Source organism: Eubalaena glacialis, chromosome 6 (assembly GCF_028564815.1).
Source record: "Eubalaena glacialis isolate mEubGla1 chromosome 6, mEubGla1.1.hap2.+ XY, whole genome shotgun sequence".
NCBI lineage: Eukaryota > Metazoa > Chordata > Mammalia > Artiodactyla > Balaenidae > Eubalaena > Eubalaena glacialis.
Window position 1 is genome coordinate 113,943,935 of NC_083721.1, and position 23,354 is coordinate 113,967,288.

Here is a 23,354-nt window from a genome sequence, read left to right on the forward strand (position 1 = left end):
ACAGATATATATATACTAGTCCCTCAGTACCCACAGGATTGGTTCCAAATCCACAATGCTCAAGCCCCTCATATGAAATGGCCTAGTACAGTTGGCTCTTCACATCTGCAGATCCAACCAACCCTTGGGTACGGAGGGCCAACTGTGTGTGTACGTATCTCCTAAAAATTAAACAAAAATTTGCGTTTGAACAAAAATAATAACGAACTTAGTAATTTTCCATAGACTCATTACTGAAAGAAAACTTATCTGGTCCAAGCATTTTACTTTTACAGGTGTGTCATAGAGCAGTTACCGCTGTCCTGGGGCCACGCAGCTAAAAGCTAAGAGATGGCTATGGTTCCAGTCTCTAGAAATATTTCCATGTACCATGGAGGAATTAATCTAATTCTTGAGTGTGACTCCTGCATGAAATAGTATGTAGATCTGAAGGGGACTCCTAGGTCATTCTTTGTTTACACTGGACCACTGTTAAGTTCATAAAATTCTACCTAAGTTTATTCTATAATTTTCCTCAGGCGTAACACTGTTCATAAGAGGCGTTAAGAAACAATCTTCTGTGGTGTTGCTTTTCTTCCTATCTGCCTGTATAAAGTATCTTTCAAAGACCAGGAATGTGGAAAAAGCTGGCAGAAGATATGGCCCTGATGTCTTTTAATGGGATTTTGAAAGGACTGAAAATGAGGGCGCCTTGTGAATACTCTAGATGGCAACTTTCTCTCCTTGCTTCCCCACCTACTGCCACATTTAAGTAAAGGGGATTTGAAGCTTAGTGCCACATTTATATATCTATAGCTATATATATTCCTGTGGAAAAGAATGTAGTTTTCACTTTGCAGATAGTACATACAAATAAGAAATATATTACATAGGGATATGAAGGCAAATTAAATACCACCTTTTTAAACCTATAACCATCCTTTTGTAAGTTGAAGAAAATATTTAAGTATTCAAATTCTAAGAGTTTGGATTCTTAATATAGATTTTGTTTTCATTACATAAATGATTTAACCAGCTTTGAATCTATGTCTTTGCCAAGCCCTTTAGGTCAAGAGCTTTGGGTATCAGGGAAGATGCAGGAAACTGGGAGGGAGAGTTCTCTGAAAATCTGACTGTGCTGGTGGCCTTGTGGAGGGAGGAGAAGTGGATGAGGGGAAGATCCAGAGTGCTGAAGGCGGGCCAGTCATGGTGTGAAGAGCAGGAATATATAACAGAAGTCACTGGAGCTCTAGTTTAGAGAAGATCAGCCTGGGTAGTAGTCTGGGATGATATTTAGAAATTTATCATTACTTTTGGCTGCCAAGCATATGGACATCCTTCCACGTTTAAAGAATTTCCCCCATCTTTATGCTTTTGCTGTATTCCATTCATTCAACGGGGTCACTAGGTCCAGCCCACACTCAAGGGGAGGGGATTATAGAAGTACATGAATACCAAGAGGTAGGAACCATTGGGGGTATTTTAGAGGCTGTCTACCACAGTGACCTTGGTCCCTTAGCCACAGAGTCTGGTTCTGCCCCCTCTGCCCCCCCAAGATTCTGGGAGTGATTCAATTTCCTATTAATATTCCTTTCTGCTTACAAGTAAGATGCTTTTACTGATACAGATGGTTAGCTGTCCTAGAAGCCCTTATCAGGCCCCTGGGCCATGCCTTCTGCTTCTGCTTTTTATTTACTTTTACTTTTTCTGAATATAAATTGGGAAATGTAGAAAAGGAGAAAATAACTATCACCCATAATGCTGTTACCCAGAGATTCGTACTCCTAATAATGGACCATATTTCTTGCCAGATTTTTTTCCCTGAGTTTTTATATATCATTGAGATCATAATGTGCGTATAATTCTATAACTTGGGTTGTCTACCATTTTGTTATAAGAATTCCCCCTCGTTGTCCAAAAGCCCCTGATTCCTAAAGTGTGTTGGTGAGTGGTTGCGAGGGGCATGTTCTGGCTGGGCAGGAGTGTCATTGCATTGTCCATAAAAGCAGGTCTGGTCAGTGCAGAGGACACAGCCAGCAGGAGAGAAGGGCGCGTTTAACCTGCTCAGGAGAACAAGCTGCTCTAAGGACATGGGATGGGGTGATGCCTGTTTATGACAAGTCATATATTCTCGAACAGAAGCCTGGTCTGATTTTTACTTGTAAATATAGTATCCCTAATTAATTGTATTTAATTGGAAGTAATAAAACTGCCTTTTCTTGAAAGTCTCTTCTCCCTTTGTTTTGCCCCTAATTCAAGCGATCTGCCTTCAAGTCAGTCTGAAGTAATGATTGGCAAGGGGATAACAAATTTTATTTTCATTTTTCTTTTTTTTTTAAAAAAAACTTTTTACTTTATACTGGAGGATAGTGGATTAACAATGTTGTGATAGTTTCAGGTGTACAGCAGAGTGATTCATTTATACATATACATGTATCTATTCTTTTTCAAATTCTTTTCCCATTTAGGTTGTTACATAATATGAGCAGATTTCCCTGTGCTATACAGTAGGTCCTTGTTGGTTATCCATTTTAAATATATTAGTGTGTTCACGTCAATCCTGCACTCCCTATCTCTTCCCCTGCTCCCCGATCCCCATAACCATAAGTTTGTTCTCTAAGTCTATGAGATGTTTCTGTTTTATAAATAAGTTCATTTGTATCATTTCTTTTTAGATTCCGCATCGATATCATACAGTATTTCTCTTTCTCTGTCTGACTTAACTTCACTCAGTATGACAGTCTATTTTCATTTTTTAATTTTTAAAAATTATTTTTAATTGTGGTAAAATACACACAACATAAAACTTACCTACCATCTTAACCATTTTTAAGTGTACAGTTCAGCTGTGTCAAGTACTTTCACATTGCCATGTACAGAACTCTTTTCTTGCAAAACCAAAACTCCATACTCATTAAACAGCTCCCATCTTCCCCACCACCCATTTCCTCCAGCTCCTGGATACCACTGTTTTACTTCCTGTCTCTATGAATTTGTCTACTCTGGGTACCTTATATAAGTGGAATCATACAACAGTTGTCTTTTGTGACTGGCTTATTTCCTTTAGCCTAATGTCCTCAAGGTTCATCCATGTTGTAACATGAGTCAGAATTTCCTTACTTTTAAAAGCTGAATAACATTTCAGTGTATGCGTATACCACATTTTGTTTATCCATTCATCTGTTGGTAGACACTGGGTTATTTCCACCTTTTGGCTATTGTGAATTTTCATTTTTCATTTCCTATTTTATTTTTTAACTGAAGTATAGTTGACTTACAATATTATATTAGTTTCAGGTGTATAACATAGTGATTCAATACTTTTATAGATTAGACTCAATTTAAAGTTATTATAAAATAATTGCTATATTTCCCTGTGCTGTACAATATATCCTTGTAGCTTACTTTATACATAGTAGTTTGTACTTCTTAATTCCCATACCCCTATCTTGCTGAATTTTCATCTTTAAATTGAGTGTTTTGTTTCATTTCAGGGCAAGAAGTTACCTTATCACCTTGGAGATGATGCAGAGGAAGGGGAAGTTTCCGATGAAGACAGCGCAGATGAAATTGAAGATGAGTGCAAGTTCAAGCTCCATTATGTAAGTTACAGGCTTGGCCATAATTTTTACCCTCTGTGTGCTACAGTAAAAATTGCTGCTGTGTTGGAATCTTCACAGATATGGTGGCTGTAGTGTAAAAAGGATATTTATTGAAAATTACTTTGTGTGCTGGCACAAAGACTCCCAAATGTTTATTGAGTGAGTGAGTCAAGGATTCTTGTGTCCTAGAGTTGGAAGGAATGTTAGTGATTAACCCATCTGACCCTCTCTCCAGGGACAAATTCCCTCCTACTACAACTTGGTCAAAACTCAAATTGCGGTTGGAAATGTCACTGTCTGGTGACATAAATGGGCTTTAAGCCCCGCCATGCTGCCTGTCAAGGCTGGCTCGCAGAACCCAGCTGCAAGTGTGTATGCTTCTCTAGAATGCTCATCCCCTCCCTAAGAGAATGTACCTTGGACCAGAAGATTTCCAAGCCCTTCCAGACATGGGTCTCTTGGCTAAATCTTTAATTTGCCACATTTCAGATAAAATGGCATAGAATAGTTTGCCACCTGCATGGTGCTTCAGACCTCTGTCCTAGATCAAGGAGTTGCCTTTGTAGAAAAGCACCATTTAGCCAGGTAATCCAATGGAAATGCAAACCTGGGAGAAATGTAAGGCTTAAAGACCTCCCCCACCCCCCATCACTATGGGGGACTAGGACTTCTTGACTTCCCACACCTTCTACAACTCACGTGATTTCCAGGAACATATGACAATCTGAGAGTAGCACCTGCTCATGTTAATTTGTTGTAAGGTTTACAATTTAATTTCTACAGAAAACTAGTATTCCTCTAGATGTCTGGACAATTATTCTACCCTCTAAAAAAGGAGAAATATTGTATAAAATCTGCTAATTTACATTATTGCCCTGAATTCAATTACTACATCATTAAAAAAAGTCTACTCTCTTTGAAATAATAGTAACTGTGATGGCTTCCTATAGGTATTAAAGAGACCTGGTATTATTTTCAAAGAGGGCAAGAGCTTAATGACAGCTGACATCTCAGTAGATAGTTCTTTCTTGGCTTTAATGCATTTTAAAAGGGATGAAGTGGAGAAGACTCAGCCTTGAAGTGAAAAGGAAAAATTACCATCTGTATTAATCTATTGCCTTTTAATAGTTTTTATTAGCTCAATTAAATACCACTAATAGGGCTATGGTTACAGAAAATTAATCTCAAGAGATTTACATAAGTGAAAATACAGTTAATATTTTAGTTTTTTTGCTCTTCCTGCTAATTGCTATTTTTGTAATTAATTACTTGCGATTATAGGTAATTTTGTTCTTTCTTTAAGCTTTATTTTATAAGCCAGATTTTTGTCTCTGAATTTCAATATCTTTGCCTCTTGTTTCCCAAAACTCTTGGTTGCCAGCCTCAGAGTAGTCTATCATTTAGAAGCAAGGAGCAGAGAGTCTTGACTAAGTTATGTGTTTAGGGAATGTAATTTTTAGTGAAAATGAGTGGTGGAAATTTAGCTATTGATACTATCACAATAGTCATTTATTGCTCTGAGTAAAAGCCAAGTTATTCTAGTTTCTAAATCCACCCAGTAATATAAAATTTCTTCTGATGTCAGTGAGCCTTCTAACTTTCTAAGTTAAATATCTATAATTATAAAAGAGAATTAGCTATAGTTTTGTGGAAACAAACCAATAAATTCACCTGTGAAAGTATCCAAGTGGGTTCCTCTCAATCTTCAAAGTCTCTTGGTTAATGTCTAGGAACCCATATAGGTCGAGAGTTTAGAATGTGATTCCATAAAGATAGCCATGATCTTTCATTTGGATTCTTTGATTTGGGCCTAAGTGAAAGTGGAGAGCACCTTACCTGTAACGTTTTACAGGTGTCTCTTTGTTAGACTTTAAGAGAGAAAATATATAAAGAAATCAACATTCTAGTGGAAATATATAAGGTTTTTACTCATCTTTTTCAAATCTTTTTTTGGTCTATTTTTGAGCTCTGCTGAGAAAAGGCAGTGCTGTATTTAGAAAGTCAAAGTGTTATCCCATAATCGGTCAATTTCTAGTTCTCTTGTCAGCAGAGGGCTCAGATGCCTTATCTGAGTGTTGAATGTAAATTGTCTGATCTAAATCGAGTGTCTGATCATATTTCTGCAAAGGCGGATGTACTGTGCATAGTTTGTATGGAACCAATAATTACCTTAGAGGAAGTTCTTAACCTCAGTTTTAAGTTACCAGAATGTGGTTAGATTTATAAGTTATATCTGAATTATTGCAATAAATAAGGATTTGCAGCTTAGCATTCACGAACACTGGAATGCTAGCTGTCATGGGGCTTATGCAAGATTCATTAACACATTCAAAAGATTTTTATGGAGGAACTCCTGTTGGAGATGCACCAACATGCTGTAGGTGTTGGGGCATATATCAGTGAACAAAACAGACAAAAATCTTTGTCTTCGTGGAGTCTCTACATTGGTGGGAGAAGGGAGGATAGACAATAAGTAACATGTGTAGTGTACTAGGCAGTGGTAAGTGCTAAAGGGAAAAAGGGAGGGAAGAAGTGTAGAAAGTGTGTGTGTAAAGGGTCTGTTGACGTTTTAGATGGGATGGCCAGGAAAGGTCTCACAGAGAAGGTAACACGTGAGCAAAGACCGGAAAGAGGCGAGGTTAGCCATGCTCATATCTGGGGGAGGTTGTTCCAGGCGGAGGGAACAGCAGATGCGGAGGTCAGAAGCAGGATCTGTGGCTCGCACAGCTTTACCCGGACGTTAGAACAGAGAGGGAGGCAGGACCCTCACGCTGGCCTTCTTACTCCTCCTAGTCTACCATCTAGCTAAGGGATTCAAACCACACCAAAAGCTTTTGCTCTTTTAAGACATGCTTTCTTTTGAATTAATTGAATCCTTTAAGCTTCTGCCCCATTAATTTGAGGCTTCAGCCGTAGAGAAAATCTGGCTCATACTGTAAAAAGCCATAGGTAAAGCCGGTGTGTTCAATGACCCAAGAATCACACAGCTCAAAGACTCCGGGGACAGCTTCGTTTCAACCACAGCACAGTAATCTAACAGATTTGATTCAGTGGGGCCAGCTCACCATTATTCATCTTTATGGGATCCTCTAATGTCAGTGTGCCTTACAGACTTTCCACCCCCATAGTTCAACCTCACTGATTATTTGCCTCTTCTGCTGAGCTATTCAGTATCTTTTTCCTTGCACTCTCTGAATCTGGGTTCAGCCAGCTTCTTAGGCACAAATATCAAGCTGTCTGTCTCCTACATGAAGCTTATCCTGTGAACACCAAGGCTTCCAACAAGTTTAAACAAGCCCTAGTAGAGTAACATGTAACCACTTTTTGTGTTATGTTAGTACCCTAAAACCATTATTCACTCTGCATGTCTCACACTAAACACTTCAATAGTTTCCTCCCTCCCTACTACCTTAGATTGACCTTCTTTCCTAAGTTATTCATTTTATGATTTGAGCCATTTTAAGGGCGATTATGAATCTTGTTGTTTTAAGACTTGTCAGCGCTCATGGAAAGGATGAGTTACCTCATGATGTTGTGAGGTCCTGTTCCTCGGTAAACACCCACGTGCCAGGCATGCTGTTGCATCCTGGTGACAAGGGGTGAGGAGTGGAAGGTGAGCTGAAGATTCCAGTTGTTTTCTAGTATATGATACAATTTCTTCCTCCCTGCCCTGCCAGAGAGTTAAGGTAATGAACATTTAAGGTCTAGTACTGTATTTATTATCGATATGTGTATGTATATATTTCCCTTATATTTCAAAGTTATTATCTTCTGAGAATTATTGCCGAGAACTCAACTATCCCTGTTGTTTTTTTAAATTAATTTTTATTGGAGTGTAGTTGATTTACAGTGTTGTGTCAGTTTCTGCTGTATAGCAAGGTAAATCAGCTATACATATACATATATCCACGCTTTTTAAGATTCTTTTCCCATATAGGTCATTACAGAGTATTGAGTAGAGTTCCCTGTGCTACACAGTAGGTTCTTACTAGTTATCTGTTTTATATATAGTAGTGTGTCTATGTCAATCCCAATCTCCCAATTTATCCCTCCCTCTTTCCCCCTTGGTAACCATAAGTTTGTTTTCTACAACTATTTCTTGTTGGTAATACGTCTTTCCTTTCTATTCTAGCTGTTCTGTGACTTCACTATTAAATGACTAGGAGTAGGTTTATTTTTCTTAGCAATCAGTATTCACTTCCTACTGGAGAACTCATGTTTTCTTTCATTCTAGAAAATTCTCAACAGTTTTTTTTTAAAATATGTTTTTATGCCATTTCATCAGTCTTCTTTTTCTGGAAGTACTATTAGATTTAGGTTAGAATCTTAGTTTATTTTCTATATCTCTTAATTCTTTAATGTTTTCTTTATGTCTCTGCTGATTCTGGGTACTATATATTTACAGTATTATTTTCCAATTCATTAATTATCTCTTTGACTACGTCTGGTCTAGAGTTTATCCCAGCTATTCTTTTAATTTCAATGACTATATACTTGATTTACAAAATTTTTATTGTTTTTTTTTTTTCATAGACACCTGTTCTTATTTTACTGTTTGGCTTCTTAGTTTCTTGTTCTTTTTATGGAGCTATTTCTTTATATCTTTGAACATCTAAACCTACTTATTTCAAAGTGAAAGAGTGAGTCTCCTTTCCATGTGTTGATGTTTTTAGCCCTCCCTCTTAGCATTAGTTTTTCCACATGGGTTTTAGAATTTTGGGTTGAATATTCAGTTTTGAGTGGAATGTTTTTTCCCCTTCCATTCTCCTTCTTTCTGTATTTAACCTTCTTATCTAGTGGTTTTGGGATTGCTTCTACTTGAACACTAAGCGCCCACCACCCCCATGGTGCCCACACATATACACACAGCCCACCTGTGCCCCAAGTTCCTAACCAGACCTTACATTGATTGAGAGTTCTCTGCCACTAGAGATGTTGAAGGTATTACCCATTCAGTCACCAAGCAAACCAGCACTTTGGTTGTCTTCTTATTCTTGCCTCTTTTGATATTAAATTTTGAATCTTCCTCACAGTAGTTTTTTTGGTTTGTTTTTTTTTTTAATGTTTCCTACTATAAGCAAGGATCCCATTCCAGCTTTCTTCACCACCTTGGTTTCATGTTGAGAGACCAGCTCTAACCTCCCACAGCATGTGGAGCACTTTTAGTTTCTATTGTACTATAAGGTATAAATTCTTGGCCACCTTTACCCACTGTGAATGTGGAGCTCAGCTACATTTATGATCTGCAGTGATCTTGTTTATTTTATTTCGACCAAGATTATGACTTTTCTCTTTGTTAGTTCTTCTGTCATTGGAGCAGTGGGGGACTTCAAAGCATGAATGTACATTGTCATATATAAACCCACATGTATGTACAGATGCACAAACCCAGACTTATATTCATTATGGACAGTATTTTTTTGTTTTTTCTTAATGTATATGAAGAATGGTTGCTCTAATAACATTTTAAAATGTATGCTTAACAGCTCTGAAGAAACATTACCTTTTGCTATTTTTCTGACATTGTACTATTATTTTTTTATACCTGAGCTAAAATCAGCTTTTAAATATGAACCACTTGTTGAACCCTTATTAGCACCAGCACTATGCTAAGGACTTTATACTTATAGAATTTCATTTTTTTCCTATAGCCATGGGGATGGGGTTGAAACTACCATTTCTAATGTTTTACAGATTAGGAAAATGGGGTTGTGATAGATAAAGTAATTAATCTAGTGATTAATTTAGAGGAGGAAAATTATATGGGCCATCCTTGCTCTCAAGCATGATATTTTGTATGACCTCTCAAATTTATGTCTTGGGGAGTTCATCTAGCTGGAGAGACACACTTATCACACTGGCAACAAATAATAACAAACTTGACATATTGTTATGTCATGTGGAATTGACTTAAGAGAATGTGAATTCAGAGGAAAGAGAGCTGAGGGTAGCCTGGAATACTCAGAGTAGGTCAGATGACATACTAGGTAGCAGTCATCAAACACACAGGCTTTGGAGCCTAGGTCAAAGCCTGGCTCTGCCACTCTAGGCCTCAGTTTCTTTATCCTCATCTTCTAAATGGACATCAAAATAATACGTCAAAATGTTTTTCTGGCTCTCTGACCTGCCTCCCACCTTCATAAGTTGTGTTCACACTCCTGGGAAGGGGTTGTCCCAGTTGGCTCTGAACTGTGGTAGGAGTATCCTCTCCTGGCTGACATTGACCTCTGACCTGGAGAAGGAGCAGGTCTACAAACCTAGGGGACTCTCATGACCTTGCACAAGTACATTGTGTGACTGGCCATAATATCTTGAGAATCTTGAAGTCATCCATTTTATCTCCTTATCTTCCTGGGGATCTCTACTCTTTAAAAAAGCTATTACTATGTGAAAAAATCTTGAGACAAACAGAAAGAATAAGGGGTCTAAATTCTGATTCTTAACTGAGAACAACTAAATTAATAGACTCTATATTATAAGAATAAGCAATTTACTTTTAATTTTTTAATTTTTATTTTATATTGGAGTATAGTTGATTCACAACGTTGTGTTAGTTTCAGGTGTACTGCAAAATGATTCATTTCACAGAATTAGAACAAAAAATTTTTACAATTTGTATGGAAACACAAAAGACCCTGAATAGCCAAAGCAATTATGAGAAAGAAAAACGGAGCTGGAGAAATCAGGCTCCCTGACTTCAGACTATACTACAAAGCTACAGTAATCAAAACAGTATGGTATTGGAACAGAAACAGAAATATAGATCAGTGGAACAGGATAGAAAGTCCAGAGATAAACCTATGCACCTATGGTCACCTAATCTATGACAAAGGAGGCAGAATATACAATGGAGGAAAGAAAGTCTCTTCAACAAGTGGTACTGGGAAAACTGGACATCTACATGTAAAAGAATGAAATTAGAACACTCCCTAACACCATACACAAAAATAAACTCAAAATGGATTAAAGATCTAAATGTAAGGCTGGGATACTATAAAACTCTTAGAGGAAAACATAGGCAGAACACTCTCTGACATAAATTGCCTTAAGATATTTTTTGATCCATCTCCTAGAGTAATGAAAATAAAAGCAAAAATAAACAAATGGGACCTAATTAACCTTAAAAGCTTCTGCACAGCAAAGGAAACCATAAACAAAATGAAAAAACCCACAGAATGGGAGAAAATATTTGCAAATGAATTGACCGACAAGAGATTAATCTCCAAAACATACGAAGAGCTCATGCAGCTCAATATCAAAAAACAACCCAATCAAAAATTGGGCAGAAGATCTAAATAGACACTTCTCCAAAGAAGACCTACAGATGGCCAAAAAGCACATGAAAAGATGCTCAACATCACTAATTATTAGAGAAAAGCAAATCAAAACTACAATGAGGTATCACCTCACACCAGTCAGAATGGCCATCATCAAAAAATATACAAACAGTAAATGCTGGAGAGGGTGTGGAGAAAAGGGAACCCTCCTACACTGTTGCTGGGAATGTAAATTGGTACAATCATTATGGAGAACAGTATGGAGGTTCCTTAAAAAACTAAAAATAGAGCTACCATATGATTCAGTTATACATATACATATATCTATTCTTTTTCAGATTCTTTTCCCTTATAGGTTATTACAGAGTACTGAGTAGAGTTCTCTATGCTATACAGTAGGTCCTTGTAGATTATCTATTTTATATATAGTAGTGCATATGTGTTAATCTCAACCTCCTAATTTATCCCTCCCCCCTACCTTTCCCCTTTGGTAACCATAAGTTTATTTTCTATGTCTGTGAGTCTGTTTCTGTTTTGTCAATAAGTTCATTTGTGTCATTTTTTTAGATTCCACACATAAGTGATGTAAGATATTTGTCTTTCTCTGACTTCACTTAGTATGATAATCTCTAGGTCCACCCATGTTGCTGCAAATGGCATTATTTTCTTCCTTTTTATGGCTGAGTAATATTCTATTGTATTATATATGTACCACATCTTCTTTATCCATTCCTCTGTCGATGGACATTTAGGTTGCTTCCATGTCTTGGCTATTGTAAATAGTGCTGCTATGAACATTGAGGTGCATGTATCTTTTCAAATTATGGTTTTCTCTGGATGTATGTCCAGGAGTGGGATTGCTGGATTATATGGTAGCTCTATTTTTAGTTTTTTAAGGAACCTCCATACTATTTTGCATAGTGGCTATACCAATTTACATTCCCACCAACAGTGTAGGAGGGTTTCCTTTTCTCTACACCCTCTCCAGCATTTATTGTCTGTAGATTTTTTGATGATGGCCATTCTGACCGGTGTGAGGTGATACCTTATTGTAGTTTTGGTTTGCATTTCTCTAATAATTAGTGATGTTGAGCATCTTTTAATGTGCTTTTTGTCCATCTGTATGTCTTCTTTGGAAAAATGTCTGTTTAGATCTTCTGCCCATTTTTTTAAAATATATTTTTTATTGAATTATAGTTGAATTACAGTGTTGTGTTAATTACTGCTGTACAGCAAAGTGACTCAGTTATACACACACACACACACACACACACATATATATATATATATACACACTCTTTTTCATATTTTCCATTATGGTTTATCAGAGGATTTTGAATATAGTTACCTGTGCTCTACAGTAAGACCTTTTTGTTTATTCTATATATTCCAGTTTGCATCTGCTAATCCCAAACTCCCAATCCAACCCTCTTCCACCCCCCTCCCCCTTGGCAACCACCAGTCTGTTCTCTGTGTTCCTGATTCTGTTTCTGTTTCATAGATAGTTTCATATGTGTCATATTTTATGAGTGATATCATATGGTATTTGTCTTTCTCTTTCTGACTTACTTCACTTAGTATGATAATCTTTAGTTGCATCCATGTTGCTGCAAATGGCATTATTTCATTCTTTTTTATGGCTGAGTAGTATTTCACTGTATATATGTACCACATCTTCTTTATCCATTCAGCTGTCAGTGGACATTTAGGTTGTTTCCATGTCTTGGCTATTGTGAATAGTGCTGCTATGAACATAAGAGTCCATGTATCTTTTTGAATTATAGTTTTGTCTGGATATATGCTCAGGAGTGGGATTGCTGGATCATGTGGTAATTGTATTTTTAGTTTTCAGAGGAACCTCCATACCATTTTCCACAGTGCTTCTGTCCCTTTTTTGATTGAGGTGTTTGTTTTTTTGATACTGAGCTGCATGAGCTGTTTGTATATTTTAGAGATTAATCTCTTGTCAGTTGCATCATTTGCAAATATTTTCTTCCATTCTGAAACTAATATAATAATATAATATAATATAATATTGTAAATCAACTATACTTCAGTTTTACAGTAAGGAATAGTGACTTCTCCTGGTTGGAAATATAAGCCATTCTCATCCTCTGCCATAGTTGTATAAATTTGACTTATTATGTAGTAAAGGAATGAAATCATTATTTAACTGAAGAAAAAAGAAGAAAATGATTATCATAAGGGTTAAGTTAAGTTCATACTCTGTAAAGAACTCAGAACAATGCCTGGCACATAATTTGTACTCAATAAATGTTAGGTACGATCAGTAAGAAGAATAGCAGCTGCAGCATGATTATCACTAATGTAAGTCCTGAGCTGGTCCTTGAGCAGAAGAAGGTGTTTTAAGGGAGCTAAAGGAGCAGGCAGGAGACAGGAGAGGACAGGAGTAAATGCACAGCCTCGGATGGCTGAGAAGCAGCTGCTCTTCAGCCCAAGACACTCAGGTGGCCAGCTTGGAGAGCTCTAAGGCACTCACAAAGGGCAGCTAATATATTATCCTTCCTGTCTGCAACTCTAGCCCAGAGGGGGAAAAAAGACATTTTGGGACAGTGAGATATTCCAGTGTTCTGTTTTTCGTTTTTAAAGCAAAGGCCCCAACTTTGGCTGCACATTGGAATGACAGGGGAGCTTTCAAAAATCCCAATGCCCTGGTTCTCGCCCAGAGATCCCATGTAATTGGTCTGGGGTGGGGCCTGGAATTTTGCCACATGTCCCTGGTGATTCCAGTGTGCAGCCCAGGTAGAGCATCACTCTGCATGGTGGTAGAGAGAACCCCTCATTAAGGGGCAGCCCACTCCCAAACCACTCCCTCCCCTTTCCTGCTGCTTCCCAGCCTGGAAGTGGTCAGCCCTCTCTGTTTCCAGTGATCCTTTCATTTCATGCTGGAGACAAAACAAGAATGTGTTTTGTGTTTGACTTATTTATTTGTGGTTGATATTCCTAGATCATATTTGCTTCTCAGAAATGGGAATTAGGAAGCCTGCTTGCGGCTCAGGTGGAAACTACTCCAGACAATATTGAAGGGCTGCTCTCCCCTCCCCCCGACTCCAGCTGCAATATCCTCCCTCTCCCACCGCTCAGGGGACAAAAGAGCAAGATGCATATGGCTTTCAGCTCTGGTCCCTGCTGCAGCTGCACGGTGGCTGACTGTTGCCAGGTTAAGTGTGTCTCAGCTTTCTTTCAGTAGTGCTATTGGGTTCCGGGGCCGAACGATAATATATTAATGAAACCTCAGCCACACATTTATTTATTCTTGTGCTGTAAATCACAGGGAAGAAAAAGATCAACAGGCAGAAATATCTTTCCTTCAGCAACTCCCAGTGTTGAGAGGATGTGAAGTGAATAAATAACTATAGCTTTTGTGTTAAGCATTCATTATTTCACCAGCACCAGTCTGTCCGGCTTTGTATCTTTAGCCTTGTTTTGCTGATGCTGAAAGTGTTTGGGCATAACTGCCACGGTTCATTTCCTCGCTGTCTCTGACTCCTCACGTGGCCCTGAGCCAGGCAAGGAAACTGATGCTTACTTATTTGGGGCATTTGTGCGACACCAGGCATGCTAGGTGCTCTTACACGCTTTCTCTTTTGGATATTTCAACACACGTGCTCCCTGCCAGGCTCTGGGTCACTTGATGAAACGTGTTGGGAGTTTGAGACCTGGACTTCCTTTCTCGGATTCACTTCTTTTTTTAAGAAATTTATTTATTTTTGGCTGCATGGCACGTGGGATCTTAGCTCCCCGACCAGGGATCAAACCCTCGCCCCCAGCATTGGAAGCGTGGAGTCTTACCCACTGGACCACCAAGGAAGTCCCTCTTGGATTCACTTCTGACCCAAAGTGAAACCTACTATTGTATATTTTTCTACAGAGGGATTGTGATGCTTTATTTCCCAGATATCCTGTAGGAATAAAGATTATTTAAAATATGATTAATTTGACTCAGGAATTTATCTTTTTCTGTAACAGTAGAAAAGGGATGACGGCAGTGCTGTATGGTGAAGTAGACACAGAATTTTGAATTGGAAGTCTTAGGTCCCAACTCAGCCACTTCATAGGCATGTGTGTTTGGACAAGGTGTTGAATCTTTCTGCCTCTGCATCATTATGAGTAAAATCTGGCTAGTCTTATGCTGCCTTAAAGGGTCTTGCATGGTTCAAAGTGTTGTTACATGACAGTGCTTTGTAAGCCTTAGCACAACATATAAAGTCTTAGTTGCTTTCTCTGTGTTTCCCGGTGCTCTTTTCTCCATGTTCATATAGGTTACTAGTTCTCATAGATACTGCTTTGCTCAAATTTTGCTCATGTTGGAATACTTTTACCCTACTCTTTGCCAGATTATCAACTCATATTCATACAACCCATTGTAGAAGGTTGATTTGTGGCCAGCGAAAGATATGTCCAAGTCCTACCATCTGGTACCTATGAGTTTGACCTTATTTGGAAAAAGACTCTTTGTAGATGTAATTAGGTTAAGAATCTTGAGATGAGATCATTCTGGATTAACCGGGTGAGCCTTAAAAATCCAACGACAAGTGTCCTTATTTTGTGGGTCCTTATTTTGTCCTTATTTTGCAGCTCATCCTTTATTAATGTTAGGAGTGGGGACAACAGGAGAAGGCCATGCAAAGACAGGCAGAGACAAGAGTTATGTTGCCACAAGCCAAGGAGTGCTTGGTGCCACCATAAACTGGAAGAAGCAAGGAAGGGTTTTTCCCTGAGAGCCTTGGGGAGGCTGAAAGTAGCACTGACAACAGCTTGACTTCATACTTCTGGCCTCTAGAACTGTGAAAAAATAAATATCTCTTCATTTTAAGCTACCAGGTTTGTGGTAACTTATTGTAGCAGCCACAGGAACCTAATACACGCCTCTTTTAAGGCTCGGCTCAAGCGTCCTCTGTTCCTGCAAGTCTCTCCTGCACTCCCAAGGCTGGGCGAGCTGCGCCTCCTCTGTGTGCCCATCTGTCACCCTACATGCACCTGTTGTGTAATTATGCACTGATGTGTCTGCCTCCTCTGTGACACTGAGAGTTCTATGACAGTGGGGTTGTACCTTATCAATGTTTTCACCTTGCATATAACAGCTCAATATATGTTTGTTTTATGCAAAATGCTCTCAAACTCTCTCGCACCTGTATTAACTCCCCCACCAGCACATTGGTCTTAGTGCTTGTAGTGGGAACCAATGCGTCTGGCTTTTCTTTTCTTTTTTTTTTTTTTGAATTTTTGAATTTTATTTAATTTATTTTTTTATATAGCAAGTTCTTATTAGTTACCCATTTTATACATATTAGTGTATATATGTCAATCCCAATCTCCCAATTCATCACACACACACACCCCCCACCGCTTTACCCCCTTGGTGTCCTTACGTTTGTTCTCTATATCTGTGTCTCAATTTCTGCCCTGAAAACCGGTTCATCTGTACCATTTTTCTAGGTTCCACATATATGCATTAATATACGATATTTGTTTTTCTCTTTCTGACTTACTTCACTCTGTATGACAGTCTCTAGATCCATCCACGTCCCTACAAATGACCCAATTTTGTTCCTTTTTATGTCTGAGTAATATTCCATTGTATATATGTACCACATCTTCTTTATCCAGTTGTCTGTCAATAGGCATTTAGGTTGCTTCCATGACCTGACTATTGTAAATAGTGCTGCAATGAACATTGGGGTGCATGTTCTTTTTGAATTATGGTTTTCTCTGGGTATATGCCCAGTAGTGGGATTGCTGGGTCATATGGTAATTCTATTTTTAGTTTTTTAGGGAACCTCCATACTGTTCTCCATAGTGGCTGTATCAATTTACATTCCCACCAACAGTGCAAGAAGGTTCCGTTTTCTCCATACCCTCTCTGGCATTTGTTGTTTGTAGATTTTCTGATGATGCCCATTCTAACTGGTGTGAGGTGATACCTCATTGTAGTTTTGATTTGCATTTCTCTAATAATTAGTGATGTTGAGCAGCTTTTCATGTGCTTCTTGGCCATCTGTATGTCTTCTTTGGAGAAATGTCTATTTAGGTCTTCTGCCCATTTTTGGATTGGGTTGTTTGTTTTTTTGCTATTGAGCTGCATAAGCTGTTTATATATTTTGGAGATTAATCCTTTGTCTGTTGATTTGTTTGCAAATATTTTCTCCCATTCTGAGGGCTGTCTTTTCATCTTGTTTGTAGTTTCCTTTGCTTGGCAAAAGCTTTTAAGTTTCATTAGGTCCCATTTGTTTATTTTTGTTTTTATTTCCATTACTCTAGGAGGTGGATCAAAAAAGATCTTGCTGTGATATATGTCAAAGAGTAGTCTTCCTATGTTTTCCTTTAAGAGTTTTATAGTGTCTGGTCTTACATTTAGGCCTGTAATCCATTTTGAGTTTATATTTGTGTATGGTGTTAGGGAGTGTTCTAATTTCATTCTTTTACATGTAGCTGTCCAGTTTTCCCAGCACCACTTATTTAAGAGAGTGTCTTTTCTCCACTGTATATCCTTGCCTCCTTTGTCATAGATTAGTTGACCATAGGTGTGTGGGTTTATCTCTGGGCTTTCTATCCTGTTCCATTGATCTATATTTCTGTTTTTGTGCCAGTACCATATTGTCTTGATTACTGTAGCTTTGTAGTATAGTCTGAAGTCAGGGAGTCTGATTCCGCCAGCTCCGTTTTTTTCCCTCAATACTGCTTTGGCTATTCGGGGAATTTTGTGTCTCCATACAAATTTTAAGATTTTTTGTTCTAGTTCTGTAAAAAATGCCATTGGTAATTTGATAAGGATTGCACTGAATCTGTAGATTGCTTTGGGTAGTGTAGTCATTTTCACAATATTGATTCTTCCAATCCAAGAACATGGAATATCTCTCCATCTGTTTGTATCATCTTTAATTTCTTTCATCAGTGTCTTATAGTTTTCTGCATAAAGATCTTTTGTCTCACTAGGTAGTTTTATTCCTAGGTATTTTATTCTTTTTGTTGCAATGGTAAATGGTAGTGTTTCCATAATTTCTCTTTGAGATTTTTCATCATTAGTTTATAGGAATGCAAGAGATTTCTGTGCATTAATTTTGTATCCTGCAACTTTACCAAATTCATTGATTAGCTCTAGTAGTTTTCTGGTGGCATCTTTAGGACTCTCTATGTATAGTATCATGTCATCTGCAAAAAGTGACAGTTTTACTTCCTCTTTTCCAATTTGTATTCCTTTTATTTCTTTTTCTTCTCTGATTGCCATGGCTAGGACTTCCAAAACTATGTTGAGTAATAGTGGTGAGAGTGGATATCTTTGTCTTCTTCCTGATCTTAGAGGAAATGCTTTCAGCTTTTCACCATTGAGAATGATGTTTGCTGTGGGTTTGTCGTATATGGCCTTTATTATGTTGAGGTAGGTTCCCTCTATACCCACTTTCTGGAGAGTTTTTATCAGAAATGGGTGTTGAATATTGTCAGAAGCTTTTTCTGTGTCTGTTGAGATGATCATATGGTTTTTATTCTTCAATTTGTTAATATGGTGTATTACTTTGATTGATTTGCGTATATTGAAGAATCCTTGCATCCCTGGGATAAATCCCACTTGATCATGGTGTATGATCCTTTTAACATGTTGTTGGGTTCTGTTTGCTAGTATTTTGTTGAGGATTTTTGCATGTATATTCATCAGTGATATTGGTCTGTAATTTTCTTTTTTTGTACTATCTTTGTCTGGTTTTGGTATCAGGGTGATGGTGTCCTCATAGAATGAGTTTGGGAGTGTTCCTTCGTCTGCAATTTTTTGGACGAGTTTGAGAAGGATGGGTGTTAGCTATTCTCTAAATGTTTGATAGAATTCCCCTGTGAAGCCATCTGGTCCTGGACTTTTGTTTGTTGGAAGATTTTTAATCACAGTTTCAATTTCATTACTTGTGATTGGTCTGTTCATATTTTCTGTTTCTTCTTGGTTCAGTCTTGGAAGGTTATACCTTTCTAAGAATTTGTGCATTTCTTCCAGGTTGTCCATTTTATTGGCATAGAGTTACTTGTAGTAGTCTCTTAGGATGCTTTGTATTTCTGCGGTGTCTGTTGTAACTTCTCCTTTTTCATTTCTAATTTTATTGATTTGAGTCCTCTCCCTCTTGATGAGTCTGGCTAATGGTTTATCAATTTTGTTTATCTTCTCAAAGAACCAGCTTTTAGTTTTATTGATCTTTGCTATTGTTTTCTTTGTTTCTATTTCCTTTATTTCTGCTCTGAACTTTATGATTTCTTTCCTTCTACTAACTTTGGGTTTTGTTTGTTCTTCTTTCTCTAGTTCCTTTAGGTGTAAGGTTAGATTGTTTACTTGAGATTTTTCTTGTTTCTTTAGGTAGGCTTGTATAGCTGTAAACTTCCCTCTTAGAACTGCTTTTGCTGCATCCCATAGGTTTTGGATCATTGTGTTTTCATTGTCATTTGTCTCTTGCTATTTTTTGATTTCCTCTTTGATTTCTTCAGTGATCTCTTGGTTATTTAGTAACGTATTGTTTAGCCTCCATGTGTTTGTGTTTTTTACGTGTATTTCCTTGTAATTGATTTCTAGTCTCATAGTGTTGTGGTCAGAAAAGGTGCTTGGTATGATTTCAGTTTTCTTAAATTTACTGAGACTTGATTTGTGACCCAAGATGTGATCTATCCTGGAGAATGTTCTGTGTGCACTTGAGAAGAAAGTGTAATCTGCTGTTTTTGGATGGAATCCCCTATAAATATCAATTAAATCTATCTGGTCTGTTGTGTCATTTAAAGCTTGTGTTTCCGTATTAATTTTCTATTTGGATGCTCTGTCCATTGGTTTAAGTGAGGTGTTAAAGTTCCCCACTATTATTGTGTTACTGTCGATTTCCTCTCTTACAGCTGTTAGTATTTGACTTATGTATTGAGGTGCTCCTATGTTGGGTGCATATATATTTATAATTGTTATATCTTCTTCTTGGATTGATCCTTTGATCATTATGTAGTGTCCTTCCTTGTCTCTTGTAACATTCTTTATTTTAAAGTCTATTTTATCTGATATGAGTATAGCTACTCCAGCTTTCTTTTGATTTCCATTTGCATGGAATATCTTTTTCCGTCCCGTCATTTTCAGTCTGTATGTGTCCCTAGGTCTGAAGTGGGTCTCTTGTAGACAGCATATATGTGGGTCTTGTTTTTGTATCCATTCAGCAAGCCTGTGTCTTTTGGTTGGAGCATTTAGTCCATTCACGTTTAAGGTAATTATCGATATGTATGTTCCTGTGACCATTTTCTTAATTGTTTTGGGTTTGTTTTTGTAGGTCCTTCTCTTCTCTTGTGTTTCCCACTTAGAGAAGTTCCTTTAACATTTGTTGTAGAGCTGGTTTGGTGGTGCTGAATTGTCTTAGCTGTTGCTTGTCTGTAAAGCTTTTGATTTCTCCATCAAATCTGAATGAGATCCTTGCCAGCTAGAGTAATCCTGGTTGTAGGGTCTTCCCGTTCATCACTTTAAATATGTCATGCCACTCCCTTCTGGCTTGTAGAGTTTCTGCTGAGAAATCAGCTGTTAACCTTATGGGAGTTCCCTTGTATGTTATTTATTGTTTTTCCCTTGTTGCTTTCAACAATTTTTCTTTGTCTTTAATTTTTGCCAGTTTGATTACTATGTGTCTCGGTGTGTTTCTCCTTGGGTTTATCCTGTATGGGACTCTCTGGACTTCCTGGACTTGGGTGGCTATTTCCTTTACCCTGTTAGGGAAGTTTTCGACTATAATCTCTTCAAATATTTTCTCAGGTCCTTTCTCTCTCTCTTCTCCTCCTGGGACCCCTATAATGCGAATGTTGTTGCATTTAATGTTGTCCCAGAGGTCTCTTAGGCTGTCTTCATTTCTTCTCATTCTTTTTTGTTTATTCTGTTCCGCAACAGTGAATTCCACCATTCTGTCTTCCAGGTCACTTATCCGATCTTCTGCCTTTGTTATTCTGCTATTGATTCCTTCTCGTGTATTTTTCATTTCAGTTATTGTATTGTTCTTCTCTGTTTGTTTGTTCTTTAATTCTTCTAGGTCTTTGTTAAACATTTCTTTCATCTTCTCGATCTTTGCCTCCATTCTTTTTCTGAGGTCCTGGATCATCTTCACTCTCATTATTCTGAAATCTTCTTCTGGAAGGTTGCCTATCTCCACTTCATTTAGTTGTTTTTCTGGGGTTGTATCTTGTTCCTTCATGTGGTACATAGCCCTCTGCCTTTTCATCTTGTCTATTTTTCTGTGAATGTGTTTTTTGTTCCTCAGGCTGCAGGATTGTAGTTCTTCTTGCTTCTGCTGTCTGCCCTCTGGGGGCTGAGGCTATTTAAGAGGCTTGTGCAAGTTTCCTGATGGGAGGGACTGGTGATGGGTAGAGCTGGTTGTTGCTCTGGTGGGCAGAAGTCAGTAAAACTTTCATCCATTTGTCTGCTGATGGGTGGGGTTGGCTTCCCTCCCTGTTGGTTGTTTGGCCTAAGGCGACCCAACACTAGAGCCTACCTGGGCTTTTTGGTGGGGCTAATGGCAGACTCTGGGGGGGCTCACGCCAAGGAGTACTTCCCAGAACTTCTGTTGTCAGTGTCCTTGTCCTCACGGTGAGACACAGCCACACCCCACCTCTGCAGGAGACCCCCCAACACTAACAAGTAGGTGTGGTTCAGTCTCCTATGGGGTCACTGCTCCTTCCTCTGGGTCCCGATATGCACACTACTTTGTATGTGCCCTCCAAGAGTGGAGTCTCTGTTTCCCCCAGTCCTGTCGAAGTCCTGCAATCAAATCCCGCTAGCCTTCAAAGTCTGATTCTAGGAATTCCTCCTCCTGTTGCCGGACCGCCAGGTTGGGAAGCCTGGCGTGGGGCTCAGAACCTTCACTCCAGTGGGTGGACTTCTGTGGTATAAGTGTTCTCCAGTTTGTGAGTCACCCACCCAGCAGTTATGGGAGTTGATTTTATTGTGATTGAGCCCCTCCTACCGTCTCATTGTGGCTTCTCCTTTGTCTTTGGATGTGGGGTATCTTTTTTGGTGAGTTCCAGTGTCTTCCTGTCAATGATTGTTCAGCAGTTAGTTGTGATTCCAGTGCTCTTGCAAGAGGGAGTGAGAGCACGTCCTTCTACTCCACCATCTTGAACCAATTCTCACGTCTGACTTTTCATTTGTAAGGTACCTTTTCTCTTTCTGTACATGCTGCCTGGTTACTGTTATTTCTAAAATGCAACTCAGACACTTGTCTACCCAGAGACTCTCAGCGACTCCACACCTCTTGACTTCTTGCTTTCAGGCATCTCTACAACCTGTTCCCAAAGTACTTTTCCAACTTTATCTTCCACTACCCCCCTTCATGAACTTCTGTTCCAGGAAAACGAATCTGTTCCTATGTTTATAAAACATGCTTTGGTAATGTAAAACCTTTGCTAGAGTGATGGATGACATGTCTTCATCACTGTTGAAGTTTTAGTTACCATACAGAGTTCCCCCTGTTCTTTGAGGTCTTTCTGGTCACTCAGGCAGGAATGCTGTGTTCCTTCTCAGAACCACTGTTGTGCTGGTCATTTGTGCTTTTGCAGGCAGCTGTGCGGACCTTGGTAGGATATTTGGGGACATGCCCTTGTTAGCCTAATGGGATCTTTGCTCCTGATGTCAAAGGCCAGCCCTTTTCCACCTTTGTGTCTCCTGCAGGACCTGAGGGCCTCCAGTGAAGTGGAGTGCCTCATTCACTGGGTATATTAAAGATATTCATTCATGTGATATTAATACAGGGAAATTCAATAACCTATTCTGATGTAGCTTTTTTTCCCCAATTTCCCTTTGTGTTTATATTGCTTTGCTCTTATAAGATTTTGTGAAAATGAATGCATTACTGAAAAACTGCCCATTCTCTTGTTTAAATATAATGACCTCTTAGTAACAAATTTGCAAGTGGAAATATGGATCTTAAACCTTTGGTGAGGACTAGGGGCATTGTTCTGGTGGAGGAGCGCCCCTTCCTTGCCTTTGGGTGGGTTGGCCTTTGGCAAGTGGCTGAAGAGTTTATGGAAGGGTGTTGGACATAGGGGGAGGGGGAGGGAGTTGAGAAGGGGAGAAGCAGTGAACAGAGCCTGGGCCGTTGGTTTCAGGTAGAACAAGGGGGCCAAAAACCTGCACTAAGCAGACTTCTAGGAAATCTGGGTCCCTAGATCACTTAAACATTGTGTAAATTATCTCCCAGACATGGGCAGAGCTTTGTTATCCAAAACACTTGAAATTAGTTGTGATCTTAAGGTAATTACAGTGCTGAGTCACAGCACAGGTCAGTAGTGAATTCCCTCCAATTACATAGTGGGGCAGAGATAGGAAAGAAATTTTATCTCAGAATAATCCTCCTTTCCAAAGATTTCCATAGCACTTTTTTCCCTTCAGTGAAGGAAGTGATTTGTTTTAAATAGCACATTCTTGTTCAAATTTCCCTATGTAGGTACAGAAAACTTTTTCTCCCAAAACTTTCCCTGGCCCTCCCTC

General features: G+C 38.6%; 1 protein-coding gene across 1 annotated transcript in view; it reads left to right on the forward strand.

Annotated features, from left to right (window-relative positions):
* The window catches only part of PLCH1 (phospholipase C eta 1), a 232,490-nt gene that overhangs the window by 177,718 nt on the left and 31,418 nt on the right, over window positions 1–23,354 (forward strand). Inside the window, exon 11 of the mRNA XM_061194551.1 lies at window positions 3,474–3,581. Coding sequence (XP_061050534.1) covers window positions 3,474–3,581 — 108 coding nt within the window. The remainder of the gene's footprint in view (window positions 1–3,473; window positions 3,582–23,354) is intronic.